This window comes from Sarcophilus harrisii, chromosome 4 (assembly GCF_902635505.1).
Source record: "Sarcophilus harrisii chromosome 4, mSarHar1.11, whole genome shotgun sequence".
Taxonomy (NCBI): domain Eukaryota; kingdom Metazoa; phylum Chordata; class Mammalia; order Dasyuromorphia; family Dasyuridae; genus Sarcophilus; species Sarcophilus harrisii.
The window spans coordinates 304,718,913-304,742,581 of NC_045429.1; the positions used below are offsets into that span (position 1 = coordinate 304,718,913).

General features: G+C 34.9%; 1 protein-coding gene across 1 annotated transcript; it reads right to left on the bottom strand.

Moving 5' to 3' along the window:
• Nucleotides 1-3,022: 3,022 nt before the first annotated feature.
• EIF4A3 (eukaryotic translation initiation factor 4A3) lies at nucleotides 3,023-23,533 on the bottom strand. Its single transcript, XM_031965588.1, has 12 exons — nucleotides 22,983-23,533; nucleotides 13,772-13,844; nucleotides 12,689-12,755; nucleotides 12,261-12,323; nucleotides 10,895-11,027; nucleotides 9,096-9,176; nucleotides 6,729-6,870; nucleotides 6,199-6,337; nucleotides 4,454-4,569; nucleotides 3,615-3,722; nucleotides 3,391-3,518; nucleotides 3,023-3,228 (listed from the first exon to the last, which is right to left on the bottom strand). Exons 1-12 carry the CDS (start codon nucleotides 23,149-23,151, stop codon nucleotides 3,212-3,214), a joined length of 1,236 nt encoding a protein of 411 aa, XP_031821448.1. The 5' UTR covers nucleotides 23,152-23,533; the 3' UTR covers nucleotides 3,023-3,211.
• Between the last annotated feature and the right edge of the window lie 136 nt (nucleotides 23,534-23,669).

Consider the following 23,669-nt stretch of genomic DNA (forward strand, 5'->3'; position numbering starts at 1 on the left):
TCTATTAATAATTTCCCTTTTCTATTTTAGCCCTTTTTCCTTTTCACAGAAACCTGTTTCCTCCAAGAAGACACAGCATCCCCTCTCCAATTCTAGAGATGCCCTCATTTTCTAATCCCTGGACACAATGGGCAAGGAGGAAGTCATGTTCCTGCCTTCTCATTGCCACTTCCAGATTCTCCTTCACCCCCTGGCAACTTTTCCTTCTTTCAAGTTCTCTCCACTTATTTACATCACCAGTCTCTAGGTCATTATTATCCTTTAAAGAGTTTAGTATTTAACTTGACCTTCCTCCTTGGCACATAGAAAGCATTTAAACATTTGCTGACTGACTGGAGACTTAAAAATATATATGCTGATTGACGTCCATTCAAACATGCTGGTCTCTTCTAATTAACATCTAATTCCTTTATTCCATCTCAGCTGCAAAGGATACTCTGGGTGGTAAAATAGAGATAGGTATGCTGAATCTGGAGTCAGGAAGTTCTGAGCACAGATCTGGCCTTAGATTCTTATTAGCAAGTTAATTGATCAGATTCAATTTTACAAATTTTTCATAATTTTTTTTTAATAAATTACATTTTACAAATAGGGATATCAATAGCACCCACCTCTTAAAAGTTGTTGTGAGGACCAAATGAAATAATATAAATGCTTTGTAAATTTTAAAGTGCTAAATAATTGCTATTATCATTACTACCCTTGATCTTGCCATTATCTACTACTGACTACCCTGCATAATCAAAACCTAGTCTATCTCTGTCTCACACTTACACATCTTCATTCTATGACTTCCAGTTGCTTTACACCTCCCTGTTCTCCCAAGTTCTGCTCTTATTTTTCCCTTGTCCCTATTTAGTCAACCACTTCAATCAAACACTTCTCAAATCTCTTACCCCATTGCTGCTGGTCTCTTGATTAGAGCTTGTTCCAACTTGAGTGAGGCATCTGACCATTATAGCTCAAAGTTATAATTACAGCCTTGAGTACTGTTCAGTGAAAAAGTTGGAGGAGTTCAGAAAAAGTTAAAGTGGTGACCCACAGAAAGATGCAGGAGAGGAACTTTTTGGAGGATTGTTCTTGAAGGAAGCAGCAGAGTTAGCCTGAGACAAGCCCTACAAAAGGTTGCTTTATATGAGTGGATTCACAAAACTGGATGAAGATGTAATAAGAATTAAGGAAAGCTCTCAATCTTTTTGCTCAGATAGGATGTTTGATGATTTTAAGGGAAGGATAGCTTGGGGGGGGAGGGGGGAAGGGAAGAGTGCTAGAACCACTTTATATAGGGTTTTCTTTATCTTAAGGAACCGCTCATTTCTTGTGATATTCCGATTCTGGGCAATAATCCCAAAAACCCAGTCTCCATTCCTATTTAGATGTGACTCAAAGCACTGAAGGAAACTAATTTTTTTTGATGGATCATTAACCATGGCCCATAAACACCAGAAGTGTCCTGGGCCTTTTTTCTACATTCTCAGTGAACTTATCAGATGACAGATTTAATGATTATTTCAATGCATTAGATGTATGACTTCATTCTTTCTAGTCAAATACCTTGTCCCTTCCTTATCCCCACTCCACTCACACTCCTACTTTGCCTTTCTGTTGAAAGTGAAATTCACAATCTTAGAACACATAACACAGGAGAGCAAATTCAACACCCCAACATTCCCAATGGGCAGTTAAGCCCAAGAGCCCTAAAGAGTAGCAAAATCACCCTGCGTCACCCCAAAGCATCAACTGTACTACCAAGCTAGTCCTCAAAATCACCATGCAGGTGAAAACAAATCCTTGTGAACTTGGGAGCCATCAACTGTTTTTGTGTAGGCACTGCAATGCTCCCTTTGCTCCCTACAGCTGCTTGAAGAAATGGACAAAGTTCTCAACACAAAGTCCTTGGCATTATCAAATGTTTGACATCAGAAACTGAGAAAATTGTCAATGGAAATGATACTGAAGATGCAGCAGTATCTGATTAGCTGCAGTTCTCTAAAGGTCCTTGGGTCTTTCTATCTGACTTTTAGACTGATAGCCATTTTATATCTTCCCTATTGGAATGGAAGCTTCTTGACAGTGAGGATTTTTCTCCTATTTCTATCCCCAGCACTTGACATAGAACTTTGCACACATTAAGCATCATACATACTTTTTTTATTCATTCATCATCTTTTCTTGGGAAAACTTCTCTTAATTAGTCTCCTTGATTTATGTTTTTTCACTCTCAAGGAGCTCACATGCCTTCCTCCCTTCTCTAGGATAAAATATAAACTTGTTTGGCTTTTAAAGTCTTTCATAAGCTTGCTTGTCTACTTCTTCATGATTATTTCATTCTTTTTCTCTATAAACTATGTTCTAACTAAACTGGCTGTGCCTCAAGTTTAAAATTCTGCCTCTGAAACACATAGAAATCATTTAATTATCCAATGTCCCAGGCCATACTCCAAGATTATAGAGCAGATCACAGTTATCTCAAGAGAGTTGTCTCCTAGGAATTCCTTATATTAATGAAAAACACCAGTCTGGTTCAAATATTCATGTAATACCTGAGCAAAACACTGAGATAAAGTTAAAAAAGTAACAATTCTTTTCTTAAGCAGCTTTTACTGGTTATTTAGGGAAGCTCCTTGTCTGGCTAGAGAACAGAGATTCTTCAAGTCATGAGGACCCAGGGCTACAGTCGTGAGGCACACCAGTAGAGATTAGAAGACCTTAAGAAAGAAATGACTGAGGGACACTGAAAGAGGTGGGACAATCATCATCTTCATATGATTATATCCATGATCTTCATGGGAAAACTCAAGTCTAAAAAAGTTAAATCTTGCCTGAGGTTACAAAGACTGCAAGTTAATGGAAAGACCAGGTCTTCTGAATCCTAGCTTCATGTTCTTTTTTATTACTATATCAAGCAAAGTAATAGAATTCCATACTATATAAAGCAACCACAACAAAAGGTATGTGTACTTTTATATTTTCTCTACTATAATAATTTTTACAACCTTAAAAGAAGTAAAGTCAATTGGAATTTGTGAAAATTTCTCATTTTTTAATGAAAAACAGACTTAATGCATAATTTACACACAGGCAGGCAGAAATCAATAAACCCTCTTATTAAATACAAGTTGTATTTATTTGACATACAGTAAGTTCTCCAGTCTCCAAATGTAGTATAAAACTAAGAAAATAGTCTCCAACTGTCTTCAAAGTTGTTTCCTCAGATAAGATCAGCAACTAAAATAAAAATGAGATATAAATGAAATAAGGCTATTAAAAAAGTGAAAAGTGGACAAAACGTATAATAATTAGACCTCTACTGCATTTTTCTAAAAATCTCAAAATAACAACCTACACCACAGATCAGGAATATTGAGGCTGACTTCTTAATATACTTACCATTCATGGGCATTTCATCAATTTGTGTTGAGTAGTACTGTTCAATATCTCTGAGAATACGGATGTCATCATTCTTGACAAAATTAATTGCAACACCCTTTCGGCCATATCGACCTGATCTCCCAATTCTTTAAGAAGAAAACAAACAAACAAAAAAATTTAGTTATAATTATTTAGTAAATATATCAATTAGAAAATATTTTTTAAAAAGCACACTCAAGTACCTGTGTATGTATAATTCTCTATTATTGGGTAAGTCATAATTAATGATTAGAGAGACTTGAGGAACATCTAATCCTCTGGCCCAGACATCTGTAGAAATGAGTACTCGGCTGAAAAAAATACAAAAAATAATTTAGTTATGTAAAATAAACACTGGTTGGTTTTTACTTGGCAAATAGTTTAAAAAAAAAAAACTCTCCCACCACCTTGGTGATTGCAATACTGCCAACCTTGATTTGGTAGAGACAAGTACAACTGAAGTCAGGTTTTAGAAAAAGTGGAGGGAATTTTTCCTATGCATCTAGAACACCTAACAAATATTATTTGCCTATTCCTATTCTATGAGATATTAGATTCCTTTTGAATTTAGCTATTCAATACCAGTCCCCTTTCATTTCCCGAGTCATTGTTTTACCAAACAATGGAAAAACAGGATTTTATTTTGTTTCTTTCAATTCATTACCTATGTAAATAATTAACTAAGCAGGTATATATGCAAACTGTCTTCCAGTTTGTTTGTGTCCTAAAATAGGGCCTTACAAATTTACTGAATAATAAGCTAGGATATAGCATGAACAGATTTGTGTGTTAATCTTGTTGCTGAAGGTATTGTTAAAAAAGGATTCCTGAGCACATCAATGCTTAAAACCAAAAGACAAAGCAAAGAAGTCTCCTGAGGTGAAAATATTAGGTACTATAATATGTTAGTAATATTCTAAAATATTAAGAGTCTTTTAGGAGGTATCTTAAATCACACTATATAAGCAATCACATCATACCCTACCTTACCCTCTTTTTTAAGGTTGCCCTAATCACAGCACTTCTATTTAATTATGCTAACCTTGCACCAGATCTAAACTCTTTCATGATGGACTCTCTCTCTTTCTGGGGCATGTCTCCATGCATTGATGAAACGGTGAAATTGGCTTCTCTCATCTTTTCAGTCAACCAGTCTACCTATAAGCAAAATAATCAGAAAAATGTTAAGTTCATAGATATATGGTTTAACTAAACCTGAAGATTTTAATGCAATGTTAGTTTAACAACCAGCAGAATCGGCTAGAATGACAGGGAAAAATAATGCGGAATGTTGGAGGGGATGTGGGAAAACAGGGACACTAATACATTGTTGGTGGAACTGTGAATACATCCAGCCATTCTGGAGAGCAATTTGGAACTATGTTCAAAAAATTATCAAACTGCATACCCTTTGACCCAGCAATGTTATTACTGGACTTATATCCCAAAGAGATCATAAAGAAGGGAAAGAGACCTGTATATGCAAGAATGTTTGTGGCAGCCCTCTCTGTAGTGGCCAGAAACTGAGTAGATACCCATCAATTGAAGAATGGCTGAATAAATTGTGGTATATGAATAATATGGTATATTATTGTTTGGTAAGTAACGACCAACAAGATGATTTCAGAAAGGCCTGGAGAGACTTACATGAACTGATGCTGAGTGAAACAAACAGGACCAGGAGATCATTATACTTCAACAACAATACTACATGATGACCAATTCTGATGGAAGGGGCCATCTTCAGCAATGAGAAGAAACAAATCAGTTCTAATGGAGCAGTAATGAACTGTACCAGCTACACTCAGTGAAAGACTCTGGGAGATGACTATGAACCATTACATAGAATTCCCAATCCCTATATTTTTGTCTGCCTGCATTTTTTATTTCCTTCACAGGTTAATTGTACACTATTTCAAAGTCCGATTCTTTTGTTCGATTCAAAGTCCAAATGAACTGTTTGGACATGTATACTTATGTTGTATTTAATTTATACTTTAACATATTTAACATGTATGGGTCAACCTGCCATCCTGGAGGAGGGGGTGAGGGGAAGGAGGGGAAAAATTGGAACTAAAGGTTTTGCAATTGTCAGTGCTGAAAAATTATCCATGCATATATTTTATAAATAAAAAGCTATTAAAATTTTAAATAAATACATCAAAAATAAATAAATAAATAAAATAAAACACCAGGACCACGCAGAAAAAAAAAACAAACAGCAGAATCAATGAAAGAACAGTAGGTAAAACAAAAATTCTTTACAAATAAAAGAGCATTCAAATTAATTGAGGGTTTTAGAAAAATGTTATTTTGTGCAGCTACTGTCAATCAGATCATTATTTTGTGAGACCTGAGACCTCATGTAAGCTCCATAGAATTTTGTGGTCTGATAATTATTTTAATAGAAAAATAAACCTATTGCTACTGAACATTTTCTTTATTCTGAAATGAATCAGAATACGGTTCATGTCATTAAATGCCTCTCAAATAAATATTTTCAACTCACTAGGAAAAGAAGATAGGAATCATCTACTATACAGCTCACAAAGCAAGAATTAATGGATTTTTCTACAAAGTATTGGCCCTACAAAATTGCATTTAGGATAAATACAGAGTTCCTAAAGTCAGAGAAAATGAAATGTTTTTGGAGGCAGATGAAATTGGACGTGTCTTATAACAGCAAACTAAGAAACAATTTCTTATTCCTCTACACATCCTAATCTAAATTAATAATGGAACCCTACCCCCATTTTTTCCCAATTAGGCAAAAAATGATTACTATACCTTCCTCTTGGTATTACAAAAGATGACTGCTTGAGTGATGGTCAAGGTATCATAAAGATCACACAAAGTATCAAATTTCCATTCTTCCCTTTCCACCGCCACAAAAAATTGTTTGATTCCTTCGAGAGTCAATTCATCACTTAAAGAAGAGTTTTAAAAAATAACACAAAGCTTTTTAATAACTGGTTTAATGTAAAAATCTCTTACCAATATACCACTACATTACAAACTGAGCACCAAAAATGTCACTAAGTAACAAAAGCTTAAAAACTTTCAAGTACAACAAAAATTTCAACATCATATAACCTCTACCATTGATATTTTGTTACTATTATATAAATGTGCAAGATTAAATATTTGACATTAGAACTAGATTAGATGAACAACCAGGAGAATTCTCCCAATTTTAATTAAAAAACTCCAAACACCAATTAACATTACACAGTTAATGTTATAGTTACAATAAATGACAAATCATTATAGGTTAGATACTATACTAACTCAGGAAAATTAATTCCAAGGTCACCTACCGTTTTACTAAGATGCGAATTGGATCAGTCATGAATTTGTTGGTCATTTCTAAGATTTCATGTGGCAATGTAGCACTGATTAAAACCACCTGAGTAGCTGGAGGCAGGTATCTGTACACATCATAAATTTGTTCCTTGAACCCTATTAAAAGAAATCAAATCATTCAAGAGCAATATTCCTTCTCATTTCCACTGTATTGTTGAGTGTAATGATTGAGTTCTTTATCTGCCACATTCTAGCTATATGTAACCCATGAACAAATCACCTCTCTTCTCATAGTACCCAAAAGAACCCTCTAAAGACTTCAAGTTCCAGATGAAGTTTGTACCTAGAGTTCCCCAAACTTATAAAACCACAGATACAGATCAAAAACTTTTGTGAGCAGATAATCATGAATAATACACTCAATAGACTGAGCAAAAATGAACTTGCACTAGTTTTATAATACAAATGGAAGAAATTATATATATAAATAGACATCATAATTGTTACTGTGCTTCATGGTGCCTCTACAGAACTGAAAGCGACTCTGACGACTTCTAGACCTATTTATTTTAAAGATGAGGAAACAAAGCCAGAAAGGGGTAAGTAACTGCGCCATGGTAATACAGTAGTAAACATAGTAAATTCTTGGCATAAAATAGGTAACTTCTAGGGTCTTCAAGTTACAAAGTTAAAACAAATTTTTACAGCTTTCATTTCTGATAATTCTATATAATTTGTAGAAGAGAAATAAGAAATTATCTGGGCCAAGTCTCTTAAGGCAGACTAAGGTAGGGAAAAATCATTTAGACCCAGGTTATAATCTTTACTGTGATAGTGTGACCACAAGTAAGCAATGCACATAATCTTTTGGGGCCTAACTTTTCTCAGCTGTAGGATGACGTTTAAGCATGCATTTTGAACTGGAAAGAAATAGAGGGACCATCTAGTCTATGGCAGATAAGTGATTTGTCTAAGTGGATCCACATAGTTAAGTGATTTGTCTAAGTGGATCCACGTAGTTAAGTGGCAGAGTCTCAGATTTGAACACAAACATCATAAATTCCTTTCAAACATTCTCTCCAAAATACCACATGTAACCTAGCTGAAGTCCAGAGAGGTTAAATGTCTTTTTAAGGTAAAAGATATTCAGGAGTACTACTTAGATAAGAACACCAACCTTCTTCCATCCTTTCCCCCAACTTTTAAGTCTAGTATTATTTTTACTACACTAAATAAAATGAATATATCTCTCAACCACACATACAATTGAATCTTTACCAAATGCTACTTCCTTTCCTCCCCCAACCACCATTTACCCAAACATCCTATATCTAATTCTTAGAACCAATGTTACCTGAAAAGCAACAAAATTAGTAAGAATAACAAAGCTCTTCCATGATTCTGAATATTCTAGTGCCCAAGATCTAGAGGAAGTGAAAACCATTAGTCTTGGGGCCGGTTGACTGAGTCACCACAAATTTATGCTATTTAATCTCAGTTGGGTTCTATTCTAAATTCTTTTATCTCTTGTTAACTCTCTAGTAACTTCCCCATGAAAATGCATCCAATCTTTTCCTATAGTCTTATAACCCACAATCCTATTGCCTTTACTCTTAATGTTTTCTTTTAGAGGTCTTGAAGAAAGCACCTTTTTTTTTTTGGCTAAGACTATGATCCTCATCTCATCTCCTTTCATTTCTTCTGAGACTTATCAATTATTCCTCCTTTCTCTTGCATAATGGCTTACATTTTACCTTTAGCTAAGTATAAATAAATAAAACAAAATCATAAGAGACATTTTTGTCCTCTGAGGTAAAGTAACAGTATTTGGAACAATACCAAATAGATGAATTTTCAAACCAAAAGTTAAAATAGATACATAAAAATACCTAAACAGAGTTTACTATATCCCACCATAGTAAATCAATAAAAATAAAAATGTGTTGTTCTTCACACAGGAAGATTATACTATGACCAACAATCAACGGGGCATATGTTAAGTGGTTCTTCCAATACTTACATCAATCTATGTACTACAAAGCCCAGTACCTCTTTTTGAACAATATTAGATATTTCGAAAATAATTGGCTAGCATTAGGAATATAATGTACAGGATTAAAATAAAATACAAGTAGTGTAAATCAGAACTAAAATGAAAACCTTGGTCTCATACTACTCTTATGTTTTTAGTCTATTGAGATAACAAAACTAAATCTGACCTAATGGACCATATACTTTTGGTTATGATAGTTTCAACCCTCTCCAAATAACCTAAGGATTTATGCCCCTAATTACACCAGACTATTTTTCAAGATGTAAGTTATTAAATACATCCTCAAATACATGGTAAAGCATTATTCCTCACCTTTACCCAATCATACCTTTATTAAGCATTTCATCAGCTTCATCCAAAACCAACATCTTGATAGCACGGGTTCTTAAACTTCTGCGACGAATCATATCTACCATATTAATATAAAAAGGATGATGCTGAGAAATATCTGAGAAAATACTTAGAAAATACTGAGAAACCATATATAAACATAAGACTTTAGCTGATTAATCAATAAATTGAAAAAATAAATTGTTCATCTGTCAAATGTCATTAATCAATTAATAAGCACTTATCAATGGCTATTATGTGACAGGCACTGCATGGGGCACTGAGGATAGAAAAATAGGAAATGGTCTCTGCATTCAAGAGGTTTATAATCTATTATGGGAGACAACATATGAAACACACACATGGGAGAGAGAGAGGGAGTGAGGGATGAAGAAGGAAAAGGAAAAAATGTTATTAGGGGTACACAGCAGCTTAAAGACAAACAGGAAAAGATTTTTGTAGAAGTGCTACAGCTGAACTTTAAAAGAAACTAGGAATTCTAAGAAATGGAGGTAAGGAATAAGTGCATGCCAAGCAAGAGGAGAACAGTCTGTACAAAGGCATGGAGAGAGGAGATGGAATTGTCATAGGTAAGGAAAAGTAACAAGGTCAATTTAGCTGGACTGAACAGTGCTTGAAGGAGAGTAACCTATAATAAGACTGAAAGTTAAGTTGAAATTAGGTTGTAAAGGATATTAAATGCTAAACAAAAATGATCTTGGTAGTGATAAAAAGAAAGATAGAAAAATATGAAGTAGGACAACCAATGAGAGATTTTGGATATAAACATTATTAAAAAAAAATTTTAAGCTACTAAAAACTCTATGAAAGACTGTTTTAAAACACTAACAATAAGTTAAGTCAGTCACATTGGCCAAAATGACAAAAAACAGGAATAATCAATATTGGAAAGATAGGCATAATACACTTAGTGAAGCAATTATTTGAGCTAAGGCTTCTAGAAAGCAATTTGAAATTGTGTTTAAAGAAAAAAAAAAAGTAATTAAAATGTCTATACTCCTGACCCAAGGTCCCATTGCTAGGCAAATATCCCAAAGAGGTCAGACAGAAAGGTCTCATATGTCAAAAACATCTTTATTACTACTTTTTGTAATAATATTTGAAACAAAGTCCATTGATTGGGAACTGTCTATAAACAAATTATGAATGTTTTAGGCTTTTTAAGAATTATTTATTGAAATTTTGCATTGAAAAAAACCATAAATGAAGACCTTAGAAAAAAATAAAATGATGCAAAGTAATCAGAAAAAAGAAATCACCTATAATGCTTACAAAAATGTAAATGGAAGGAAGAAAAAATGTCTGGTAAATTGAACAAAAAAACTATAATGATCAAACTTGGTTCTGAAGAAAAGATGAGGAACAGGGAAGGGAAGTTTGAAGGAGGGAGGGGTAGATATATATATATATGCTGCCAATCAGGTGATATGCTGTTTTGTTAAGTATTTTTTTGTCCTTTGAGTTGGATAGTAGGAGGATATATCTGTAAATACAGGTGATATAAAACCAAAATATTACTAAAAATTATTTTAAAAACAAATCATTGATAACTTTAGAAAAAGCAGGTTTGATTTTCTGATTAGTTGGAAAGTCAGAATTTATAAAGGTTGTGATATGAAAGAGGCAACAAAACAAATTATTTTTCTAGGAGTTTGACTGACAAGAAGAAAATTTGATGAGAACTGAAAGAATGGTAGAGATCATGAAAAGATTTTTAAAAAAAAATTAAAAAAAAAAAAACCATGAAGGAAAATTGGCATGATGTGATATGCTTACCAAATACACGACCTGGTGTACCAGCAACAACATGCTGCCCATAATCCAATTTCCTGATATCTTCACCAACATTTGTCCCCCCAATACAGCCATGACATTGAACATTCATGTAATCACCAAGAGCAAGGAGACCCTGAATACAAGGGAGGAAAATATTAACTTACTGTTTTCTATTCCCAAATAACAAAGGCAGACTTAAGTTTACTAAATAAAAAAAATGGACTTCCTATTCTAGAAGAATAGTAGAGCTGGAAGGGGCCTTAAAAATCATTTAGTTCAATTGCTCCCTTAAAAATTTTTTGGTGAGGCAATTGGGGTTAAGTGACTTGCTCAGCATGCATAGCTAGGAAGTGTTAAATGTCTGAAGCTGGATTTGAACTCAGATCCTCCTGACTTCAGAACTACAGCTCTATCCACTGCACCATTTAGCTGCCCCAAAATTGCTTTATTTTATCAAAAAGGAAACTGAGGACTAGAGAGATTAGAAGACGTGTCCAAGATCACATAGTAGCAGAGTCAAGATTCAAACTCAAATCCCATGACTTCAAGTTCAGTAGTCTTTCCAGTACATCACACTGCCTTGAAATTACATCAGTAGATTGTGAGCTTCCTGTGAGTGTGAGCTCACTTTTCTTTTCTAACACCTAATAAATGCTAGCTGACTACCTCTAAAGCAGTGCCTATTTATGATGCATCTATCATATATATATAGGTAAAGCAGTCCTCCTCACCCTGCCCAGAATAAATAGTCTGACACAAACCCTTCCTATTCACCACTGATTGTTTTAATTATACATTCTAGAATTTTTCCAGGTATTGAAGTCAAGCATACTGGCCTACTGATTGCAGACTATATTTTCCCCTATTTAAAAAATTATATTATTTGCTCTTCTATAATCTAGTAGCATCTCATTTTCCAAGACATTTCAAAGATTGTGGCCAACAATTCCATAAATTACATCCACAAAAAAGCATAATTCTCATTTGCTTTTTAGAATTCAGTTTTAAAAGTTATAAATAGCACGGTGTTATGCCAAGTGTGTACACATAGCTATTTTAAGACAAATATAATACATTTTTAGTTTAATAACCATTTGACTTATTTCCCCACTCCCTTTTTTAATGGGAAAAAAAAGAGCAAGGCATTTTATAAACTGTAATATAAAAGAACAGACCTATTAATAAATACATAATAATTTATAGCAACTAATTAGGAATCACAAAAAGATTACATGTTCTTTTTTGGATAAAGAAAAGTGCAATTGGAAAATAAACTCTAGCAGCTATATTTTTAACTAGCTATATTTTTAACTAGAATTATAAAAACAATAATTGTTAATTTATTGAATTTTCTCAGTGTACTCACCTTTTGAATTTGGACAGCTAATTCCCTGGTTGGGGCTAATATTAAAGCCTGGGTTTCTCGCACCTGTTAAAACAAAAACTTAATTTAGAAAACACCATCAGGCTCTTAATATTTTGAAAGCAGGTTCTAGAATGTCAAAACTCAGATGTTAGCATTTTAGCTATACGAGTTATTTCATATTTTATTTCCAAAGGAGACATTTTACAAATATAGAATAGATATCAAAATCGAAATATTTTAATTCCAATTACCTAAAGTAGCAAGAAAGTGTTTAAAAGCTTTTTGTTCTTTTACTGGAAAACTGTAAATTAATTGAGGGCAAAAAGTACTAAATTAATTGAGGGCAAAAAGTACTTAATTTATAAGACTGAAAATGCTTTGGTACACATTAGTAGATAATAGGATATATTTAAAAGGTGATGATTTACCTGAATATCCAAACACTGGAGAACTGAAATGCTAAATGTTGCTGTTTTACCCGTACCAGACTGAGACCTATAAAAGCATAAAAATTTTAAGCAAGTTTTTTGTACATAAGAATTTTCAATTATTTCAATACTATTCCAATAACTAAAAACAAAACAAAAACAAAAACCCCCCTCAAATTTCCACTTTTCTTTTTTTCTATATTTAAACAACCACTGAATTTTAAAGTTAGAAGTGATCTCAGGAACCATTTCATTCAATCTACATCCTAAAAGAATTACCATTATAAAATATTCAACATACAAAATTCTATATTGGATAATAAGTGTTATTATATATATATATATATATATATATATATAAAATATATATTTATATATACTATGAGAAATAGTAAATTGCCATAAGCATTTTTTTTAAAGTATAATTTTCTAGATATTATAGGCCAAAGCTATTAAAAAAAATCTGGGGAGTATTATATAATATTTTCTAAAGGATAGCTTTCTCCTCTTTTTTTACTTCCTAGACAGTGCTTTCTCAAAGTTCATTATTTGAGACTTCAGAGGAGTTTTTCTACTAAAAGAGATACTAACTATATATATATATATATATATATATATATATATATATATATTTTTTTTTTTTTAGTTACCCAGACATAACAGAATTGGCAAAATAAAGTAGCACCAACTACTTATGCACAAACATTGAATGACTATCTAAAACAGATTATTTTTAACATATGGATGAAAATTCTCTTGAAATAAAAGTTACATAAGTCTTTTGTTAATAAATTAGGCAAACCAGAAATAAAGATTTTAGTACTTAAAAAGCTGGAACTGCCACTTAAAAAGTACTAAGTGAAAATTAAATAAATCTTGTGGAAACAAATAAACATGTACAAGATCAAAAAGCCTTTTTACCAGAGTGACTAGAAAAGTAAAATAAATCAACAGTTAAATTAAAAAGAGAAAACTGGTTAAAATTTTATCAAAATTGAGCAAAACTTTTCTAAAAGTCAAGAATTTAACTATTCTCTTCTAGAATGTTTGATTTTTTTTTATTAAACATATGAATTAACTTACTGTGCAATGACATCTCTTCCTTTAATAATTTGTTTGATAGCCCGTTGTTGGATAGCTGATGGTTTCTCAAAACCTATAAAATGAAATTTGTAAAAATGCTTCAGACTTTGCATCCATTTGAAAGGTTTTCTTTATGTTTTCCATGGCTAAATTTTTATTTGTACCTGTTATTCTTTAACTATATTTGTTTTTGGTTACTTGGCTGTTTATTAAGATCTCTATTTGTCAATTTGATGCTGCTACCAATTAAGTTAGGAATAATTTCAATTATTTGCCATTATTGAGCAATGAATTATCCAGGATGAGTGAATGTTGTAAATAAATGAAATAAATTTACCTTTAAATACCAACATTTTAATTCTATTATTTTCATAGGAAACTTTCTTTTTTCCCTTTTAAATAGTATTTTATTTTTCCAATTACATGTGAAAACAATTTTAAACATACATTCTTTACAAAATTTCGAGTTCCAAATTTTCTCCCCCCCTTCCCCTCTTTGTAAATTGGTGAGCAATTTAATATAGATAAGTAACCATGTAAAACACATTTCTATATAATCATATTGTGAAAAAATAAAGTTTAAAAATAGTACGTTTCAGCCTGCAATCAGACTCCTCTCATTTCTTTCATCATGAGTCTTCTGAAATTGTCTTGTATCACTATACTGCTGAGAAGAGCTAAATCAATCATGGCTGATCACTGTACAATGTTACTGCTAATGTGTGTATCTATACATATATGTATGTGTGTGTGTGTATGTATGTTGTTCTTCTGGTTCTGCTCAATTCACTTTGCATCAGTTCATGTAAGTCTTGATGGCCCTGTCTTAGTAAACAGTAGACTAGGCAGCTTTTAATTTTTTTTCCTTGATAATTCAGGGTGATGTCATGAATATCCACACTGAACTGTAATTTAGCAATTATTTGGTTATTAATGTTTCCAGATTGTTATTTTTGAATTCTTTTCTGGAAGTAAAGCTCATGGATTTATTTTAATGACACTTTTTTTTCTGCTCAAAGGTCTTCACTTATTGTTCTTCCAAGTTCAAGTCCATATATAAGATTGCCGAGAATCCAGATGTAAAAAATCAGAATAAACAGTGGGCCATATAAAACTACAGATGAAATTTTTAGCTTCAATAAGATATCTTTGCTCATACTGATTACCTCCTTGAAATGTGCTGAACCCTTCCCTCTATGTATTCTAATTCCACCTTCAAGATGAGGAACTAAAAATGAATAAAATGATAAAGCCAGGGATAGAGAGGCAAGATCACATGGAAACAAAAAGTTATGGATGAGGAGAAGAGAAGGGATGTCCTGAATAAGAATTTCAAAATCTGTCTTTGAGCCCAAATCATCTACATTCTATAACCTTTCTCTCCTGCATTGTTTATCTACGAAGTATCCTCATACTGTCCTTTATTTCCTTGCCCAGTTCTGTTCCTTCTTAATGTCTCCTATAATTTAAAATTTAGGCTAGGCAAATTGGCCCCTGGATATAGCACTGTAGATAGCACATTTATTTCCCTTTAATTAGCATCCACTCAATATCTACTATCATGAGCTTAGTGCTAAAGGACCACCTTGAATTTATTTTGGTACTAATTCAAACAGCAGATTTGACTCAAAAGAATGTTCTAGGAAGAAATTATCTAGAATTAATCTATCCATAATTAGCTTGCTCTAGTTTAGATCTGTAACTAATGATGGAACACAATGAAATTATTGAACTCAGCATTGCTACATTTCCTCTATTTATAATACTTGAGCAAGATTACTCTATCATCAACTATTTCCTAAGAAACATAGTTCTCTATCACTGTAGGCCTTCAAATAGTGTCTGAATAGCTAATAAATGAGAATCTATAGTCCCTAGAATTTGGGGCTTTACCCACCATTTCTACATTCCCATTAGCTTTCTATATGCAAACTCAGAGCTGGACAGCTTGGATCTTTGTTCTCAACAAAAGGCAACAAATCCAACATTGCCGATAGACAGGTATCCTTCAAGACCAATAATAACAGTTGGTATTTACATAGTACATTGCTTTATATAATTCTATAAACTTCATAAAAACCTCCTGAAATAGATAAAAGTTTATATTTGATTGCTCTATTTAAAGCTAATCTCAAGTTCAGAAAGGTTGTGACTTGTCAATGGTTATACAACTAGCTAAGTGTCAGAGTTAATTACATCCAGGTCAGTTATGACTATCGATTTCTTAGCGGGAAACTATCAACCAGGAGCTTAAAATATTTTAATAAAATCTGTACCAGAGACATCACTTGATAGAAAAGAGATGGAATTGGGTTCCTCCAAGTTATGGATTTGGGGTTCTTCGGAAGAGACTCAGATCTTTTCCCCATTTTTTTTTTATTATTTTATTATTCCCCAATTTTAGAAATGTTTGCTTTGTCCATGAATGAAAAAATCATGATACATCACATAAACAATTATAATTACATTTTATATATATAGATATCTATATCTATAGTTAAATTTGTTTTTACATTGAACATTAAATCTTGTCCATGTATAAAGGGCATCTTTAGCCCTTTATAATTTTAGCTAATACTGCAACTTTAAAATGCTCAAGCTATATTTCTACAAGATCCCTGACAAGTAGTCATTTTAACTTCTGTGTGAAAACTACCAGTGATGGGAAACTCATGTGTGCCAATTCACTGTACTTTTAGGCAGCTTAGTGATGACCTTTAAACATCCTATCACTCACAATATGAGGCAATAATCTCATAGTCCTCTTTTCTCTCTAATGGTATCTCAATTTCAATATATCTTAAACTACTTTTTTTCATTTCCCCCCAATTGTTCTGTTTCTTCTCATTTCACTGATACTATAATTTACTTAAATGCCCTTGTACTTGTTCATAACTTGGTTTATTGATACCAAAGATATCAGTCACAATTTTTCTTGTATCCACTTCAATCTCTACTCAATCTCAAACAATCTCTAAACAATCTCAATGCTACTACTATATTACAAAGACATCAATAACATAGCCTCCAAACTACTTCCTACCTCTAAACCATTCTTTGTGCAAGAATTATCTTGCTTAAGTCTATATTTGTTATGGTTTACTGCTTAAAACTATTATATCACGTAAAATTTAAATTCCTTAAAATTTGGCATTTAATGTTCTCTCTACAATCTGGTTGTCACCCAATCTTTCCAATTATATTTCATACTACTGGTTTTCATTCTCAACATTCCAGCAAAACCCAACTATTTGTCATCACTCACATACACCCCATGCTTTCTCACTTGGGTCTTTCTTTGTTCATGCTGTTCCTTTTATCTGGAATTCTATCCTTTCTTTCTAACTGCTGAATTCCTACCGAGTCTTCCAAGTCTTCCTTTCTCATGTAGCTATTCTGCTTATACTTCAAGTAATTGAGAGCAATTACAATAGTCACTTTATGGGTTTCCTGCTTCCAATCTTTTCCCAATCCAATTTATTCTTCATACTGCTTCCAAAATAATTTTTACTATGAAGGGACTAATCCCATTGACTCTTCTCTCAATTTTCAGTTCCTTCCTCTGCCTCCCAAGTTCAAAATTCTCTGATCTTTACAATCTGGCTCCACTTATCTTTCTAGTCTTCTATTAATCAGTCAATCAGCAAATATTTATGTACTAGGTGCTGAAGATGTGAAACGATTTTTACCTAGAATAATAGGTGAGGAAAGTATATATAAAAATATATATGAAAATTAAATGCATTGTGGATGAAGAAAGATCAACAATTGATAGTACCCAAATAAATTTCACATAAAAAAAAAGTTTTATTGTCATATCTATTCTCAGCAATACAATGATTCAAGACAATTCTGAAGGACTTATAAATGAAAAATTTACTCATTCCCACAGAATGAACTTATGGATACATTTTCTTTCCTTTTTTTGGTTTTTTTGTTTGTCTTCTTTCACATTATTAACATGGAAATATGTTTTGCACCACTGAAAATGTAGAGCCTCTATCAAATTGCTTGCCTTCTCAAAGGAGGAGATGGAGGAGGAAGGAAAAGAATTTGGAATTCAAATTAAAAAAAAAACCACTAATGTTAAAAATGTTTACATATAATTGGAGGAAAAACATTAAATTAAAAATAAAAAACAAGTTTAAGCTGTTTCTTAAAGGAAGAGAGGTACTATGTGAGGTAGTGTAAAAGAAATTCCAAGGATATGGGATGACCAGTACAAAGATATTAATCTTAGACCTATGGGGTCACCTAGTCCAACTTTTACACTTTACAGCTAAGGAAATGGGCTAAAATGGTTTAGAGATTTGCCCAAGACCACATAGGTATTAAGTGGCTAAGACAGGATTGTTTCAGGTCCTGTGACTCCAAGTTAAATGCTGTAGTGTTACTGTCTCCACAGTCTATACTCTAGCCACAATGTCCCTTAAATATGGTCTGAGGAATAATGCATGCATGCCTTCATAGCTTCACTCATGCTGTTACCTATACTTGCACTGTCTACACTTAAGCCCCAAATACACATACTTCCCTGATGAATTCCTACCCATCCTTTAAAGCCCAACTCAAATCTAACTACATAAAGTCTTGTTTTTCTCCACACAGCAAGATTCTGCATATTTAATGAACTTCACAAGCAATATTTTGCATCATAGTAACTTGTATCTTATCCCACTACTTGACCATAAATTCAAAGATGTGAATGATGAGTGTATAGGATAAGACTATCCTAGAAGTCCAAAGGAAAAGGGTCCAGGATCCATGCTATTATAAGCAGATAATTAAATAGCTGGGCAGACTGACACTTGTATCTCTGTGACCTTGAACTAATTGTTTTGACTTCTCTGCCTCAATTTTTTCATCTGTAAAATGGGGTACAGTAGCACCTACCGTCTTTGTTGTAAGCATCAAATGAGGTAATATACAAAATGTCTTGCAAATCTTAAGGGGTTATATAAATGCAGGTGATCATCAGATAAGAAAAATGGTGACACTTAGCCTGGAGAAGAGTTGGAAGGAAGATATAATTGTCCTCTGAAATAATGTCACATAAGAGAAACTAGACTTGTTGAATTTGGCCACAGAATGGAACCAGGAACAGTGGATAGGAATTACAAAGACATTTGGACTTGACTTCAGGGAAAACTTTCTAAATATTAGAGCCATTGAAAAGTGGAAAGGGCATTGATATAATGGGCTGAAGCTCGAGTTGATGCACTGAGGTCCCAAGCATGTGATGCTAAATAGTAATTGGACCATACTCTATTAATATATATGCTTGGAGAAAGAATCCCCCCCCCCCCCACTCTTTGTGCAAGTCCTGATGTGTTGTATAGGAAATGACGATTTTGGTGGGTGGAGGCAGAGGGGCGGGGAGAGAAGCGAAAAGAGCCTGCTGGCTGGCTTCTTGACGCAGCTGCACACATTGCTTTCGCAATCCCCCCTTCACCTCAGATCCTTCTTCACCTCTACTGAGAATAAAGATTGAAGATTTTCCCTTAACCTTAATTCCTGACTCTGGCTGATTTTAAAATATGAGGGTCATCACACAGTGAGAGGTAGTATTCCTCTTTACTGGAGATCTTCAAGTAGATGCTGGATGACCTTTTGTCAGATGTTGTGGTGGAGGTTCTTTTGGTTATGAGTTGAACTAGATGACCAATGAGATCCTTTCTCTCAAATTTTGTGATTCAACTTGGCTGGTACACCAATGTTCACACATGTGAAAATGAACAGTGTAAAATAAGTCTGAAAGGTGAAATTAAAGTCAGATAATGGAAACCTTTCTTTCCATAATGCTTTGAATGACAAGTTGAAGAAGCAATGAAGAACCATTTAAAAATTTGGGACAGATGATCTGTATTAGTCAATAAGCATTGACTAAGTGCCTATTAAGTGCTAAATTATTCACAACAGTGTGAACAATTAGAAGGAAATTATATAGTATAGATAAAAAAGGAGGGTTGGTGGGAACTGGGAGAAAAGGGAATAATTCTAGAAAAATTCTAAAAAAATTGAGCTTCAAAGTCAAGTTTTGACTGATTCCAAGACTAATATTCTTCCCACTCATGCTCAGAATGAGAGAGTGCTGAACACTGAATTTACCACTAAATCTTAGTGACAAGTCAATTCAGAGGCATAATAGAGAGAAGGGTACTATGTAGCAGAAACTATTCCTTTGGTTTGTAAATGCTCACTACTTTGAATTTTAATAATCTGTCATTTATAATTCAATCAATATACTTTTAAGTATGTGTACTTTGTGGAGATACAAGAGATACTTTGTATCTCTGATAGATACAAAGCCAAGAATCAGTCAATCCATAAACATTTATTAAGTATAGGCATGGTGCTAACCACATACAAAAAGAGGCAAAAGACAGTTCCTAATCTCAAGGAACTCAAAATCTAATAGGTGGGACAATATACAAACAAAAGTATATGAAGCAACCTATAAATAGGAAATTTTAGAGAGAGAAATCACCAGAATTAAAGAGGGGCTGAGGCTGGCTTTTAGTAAAAAAACAAAATGTGGTTGGGACTTAAGAAATCTAGGGATGTCAATAAGCTGAACAAAAGGAAAGAGAGAGTTCCAGCATGGGGAAACAACCAGAGAAAATGCCCAGTGCTGAGATGGAGTGTCTTGTTAATGGAATGGCAAGGAGATTAGTGTCACTGAATATAAGAGTTGGTGATAGGGAATAAGGTATGAGAAATCTGAAAAGGTAGGAAGAGGCTAGGTTATGAAGGGCTTTGAATACCAAAGAAAGCATCTTTTAGGAGCCACTTTATTGAGTGAGGAGGTGGTGGTGGTTGATCATATGGTCACACCTTTGATTTAGGAAAATTAATTAAGTAGTTGAATGGAGGCTGAATTGAAACAGGGAGACCTGAGGCAGATGTATCGACAGCAGTCTATGACAATAATTCAGGCACGATGTAATGAAGGTCTGCATTAGAGCAGTAGCAGTATTAGAAGAGGGTGAATTCCAGAAATGTTGCAATTGCAAAGGTGTACTTGACAAAACCTCCACACCAGATTACATATGGACAGTAGGAGAAAGTGAGTACAGGATAACTGTAATTGTAAGACTGAGGGAGCAGAAGGATGGTGTTGCCCTCATATCAAGGGTGGAAAACCTTTTTTCCTACCAAGGGCCATTTGGATATTTATAACATCATTTGCAAGCCATACAAAATTATGAACTTATAGAACTCAAAAAATGGGAGGTTCTTGTATCTAGCTTACAGTTCATCATGGCCTGCATTTGCCTTAGCAAATGATTTCACTGGTCTAATATGGTCTACAGGCTGGACGACAGGCCATTCCCTATCCCTGCCTTTCAGTAACAGAGAAGGTAAAAGGGTTGAGGGAGAAAGATAACAAGTTCCATTTTGAACATGTTGAATTTAAGATGTCTACTGGACATCTAGTTCAAGATATATTAAAGGCAGTTGAAGATGTAAGACTGTCAGCAGAGAGTTTGGGGCATGGATATGAATCATCAGGAAAAAGAATAATTAAATCCATGGGGATTGGTGAGATTACCAACAAATAACAAAATGTTGTTTCTAACATTATTATATTAGGTGAAAACAATATGTATACAAATAAGCATATATAAAATGCACATGCTGTACAAAGCACTGAGGAAGCAGCTTAACTAAATCAAGAAAGATCTGGAGGAGGTGGTATTTGAGATGAACTCTGAAGAAGCTAGAAAATCGAAGTGACAGAAGTAAGGAAAAAGCACTTTCCAAACATGAGGGCAAACCTATGTAAAAGCAGGGAGACAGGACAGAATGTTTAGTGAAATAAGTAGCATGAGGCAATCTGGCTGGATAACTCTGTGTGTGTGTAGGGAAGTATATAAAGATAGCCAGTAGTGAAGTTTTAAATGCCATTAAGGACTTCATACTATATTATTTTCATTATGGATTTTCAAGGTCTTCTGAATCACTGAGCATCTAGTTTACAATCACTAACTTTTTCATGTTAAGACACTGAGGATTTTTTTCCACTTCCAATCTGTCCACATAGGCTTACAGATTGTGTGATACAAGGCAAGGCCTTTAACCCCTGTTCAACCTTAGTTTCCTCAACAGTAAAAAAAAAGAAGTACCTACTTCACAGTATATATGAGATATTTATAAAATGCCTAGCATATTGCCAAGCATAAAGAAGCATTTAACAAATGTTTGCTCCCCCCTTCTTAGGTTCAGTGATAAATTGATATACTTCAATTAAACAAATATTTATTATTACTTACTATCTGCATCTTTACCAATATAATCTTAGCAGGAGCACTGAATTTTGGAGTTGCAAGGCCAGGATTTGACTGTGGACCCCCAATGCTACAGTCAAGAAATTAACTAAAAATATAATCTACATCTCCATATCTTAAAGTGTAACACAGGAATCATATTTGCATTTCCAACCTTATGGGAATGTTGTAAGGAAAAGCCTTTGTAAAATCAAATTTATGTGACCTATAATTATATTTTCCCCCATTATCTAACCTCATTATACTTTAAAGGTAGTTAACAGAACTGTAAAATAGAAACAACTTATTATCATGTTAGCATGCTGGCAAAAGTAGACTGTTTTTTCCTCCCACTAATTTTTACTTCTACTGTTAAAACATGCCCAAGAAACTTTTAGTGAAAGTCTCATTTTCTCTTCTGTAAAATGAGTGGAGTTGGAGTAAACTGATCATCTCCCAAAGAGATAAAGGCACAAAGCAGAATGATCCTAGGATGGAGGGAAGGATCATAAATGAGAGAAAGACGCATTAGTCTAGGGAGCTTTAAGCAATTAAGAACCACTGAATTATGAGCCTCACTTTTCCTTATCAGAGAGACTGGAAGGTTGGACTAGATGCTGTTTGCTATTCTGCCGACGGGGGTCTGGGGAGCGTGCCGTCCCCCTCCCTCGCTGAGTGTGGGAGTTCGCGGGCTCGGAAGCGCGCAGGACCCGTCGATGAGGTCACCGCGCCGAGGGGCTTGGAAGCTAGTAAGGCTGCCCACTGAGCGAAGGCCTACAAAGATCCCGGGCTTAACCGACGCGCATCTCCCTCCTACAGGTCCGGGACCCCCCCCCCCCCGCCCTTCTCCCCGCGTCCCCGGCCTCCTTCTTCCAGCCGCGACCCCGCTGGCACCGCCGGACCGCCGGACCCCCGCGACCCCGTCAGCCCCGCGCCCTGCTCACCGTAGGCGTATATGCCACGCAGCAGATCCTCCCGCAACCCCATCGTGTCGAAGGTGGGCGTCACGTCCACCTCTTCGCTGGTCTCGAACTCCACTTTGGTCATATCCTCCTCCTTCAGCAGCCGCTTTCGCGCGGAACCCGAAGCAGCCATCGTGGCCGCGGCAGCCATACTGCCAAGGAAGCCGGGAAAGTAGGAGGGGGAACAACCAACTGGCCGCGCAGGCGCGTGATCGTGACAAGGCTGGAGCGGGCAGAGAGTGGGCGGAGAGGGGCCTGGTTCGCTTCAGCCTGCTCCGGACTCCGCCAAGCCTAAATACCAGAGAGAGAATGTGAGCGCTGGAGAAGAAATGCCCTCGGGCATGGCTCTTAATCATAGCTTGCTCAAGGGCTGAGCCCGGGAGCTTGGTGTGAAGTAGTTTGGGCGGGCCTTGGGGAGGGCCCAGCGAAGCTCTGGCCGCCCTGTGACGTCGGGCTCTGACCGCACCTTGCCCCTGGGAAGGCGCCCCGGACCTGGAATTTGAGAGTGTGCGCCAGTTCTAGGCACCCGCTGAGGGAGCGGTGCAGACAGACCTTTGTGTAGATAAGCGCCCCCGAAGCACGAGTGACAGCAACCCTGCTGCGGGGGAGGCTGAGAGTGTGGACCAAGGCGTCACTGGCCTCTTAACAATCAAGAGGCTTCCTTAGGAG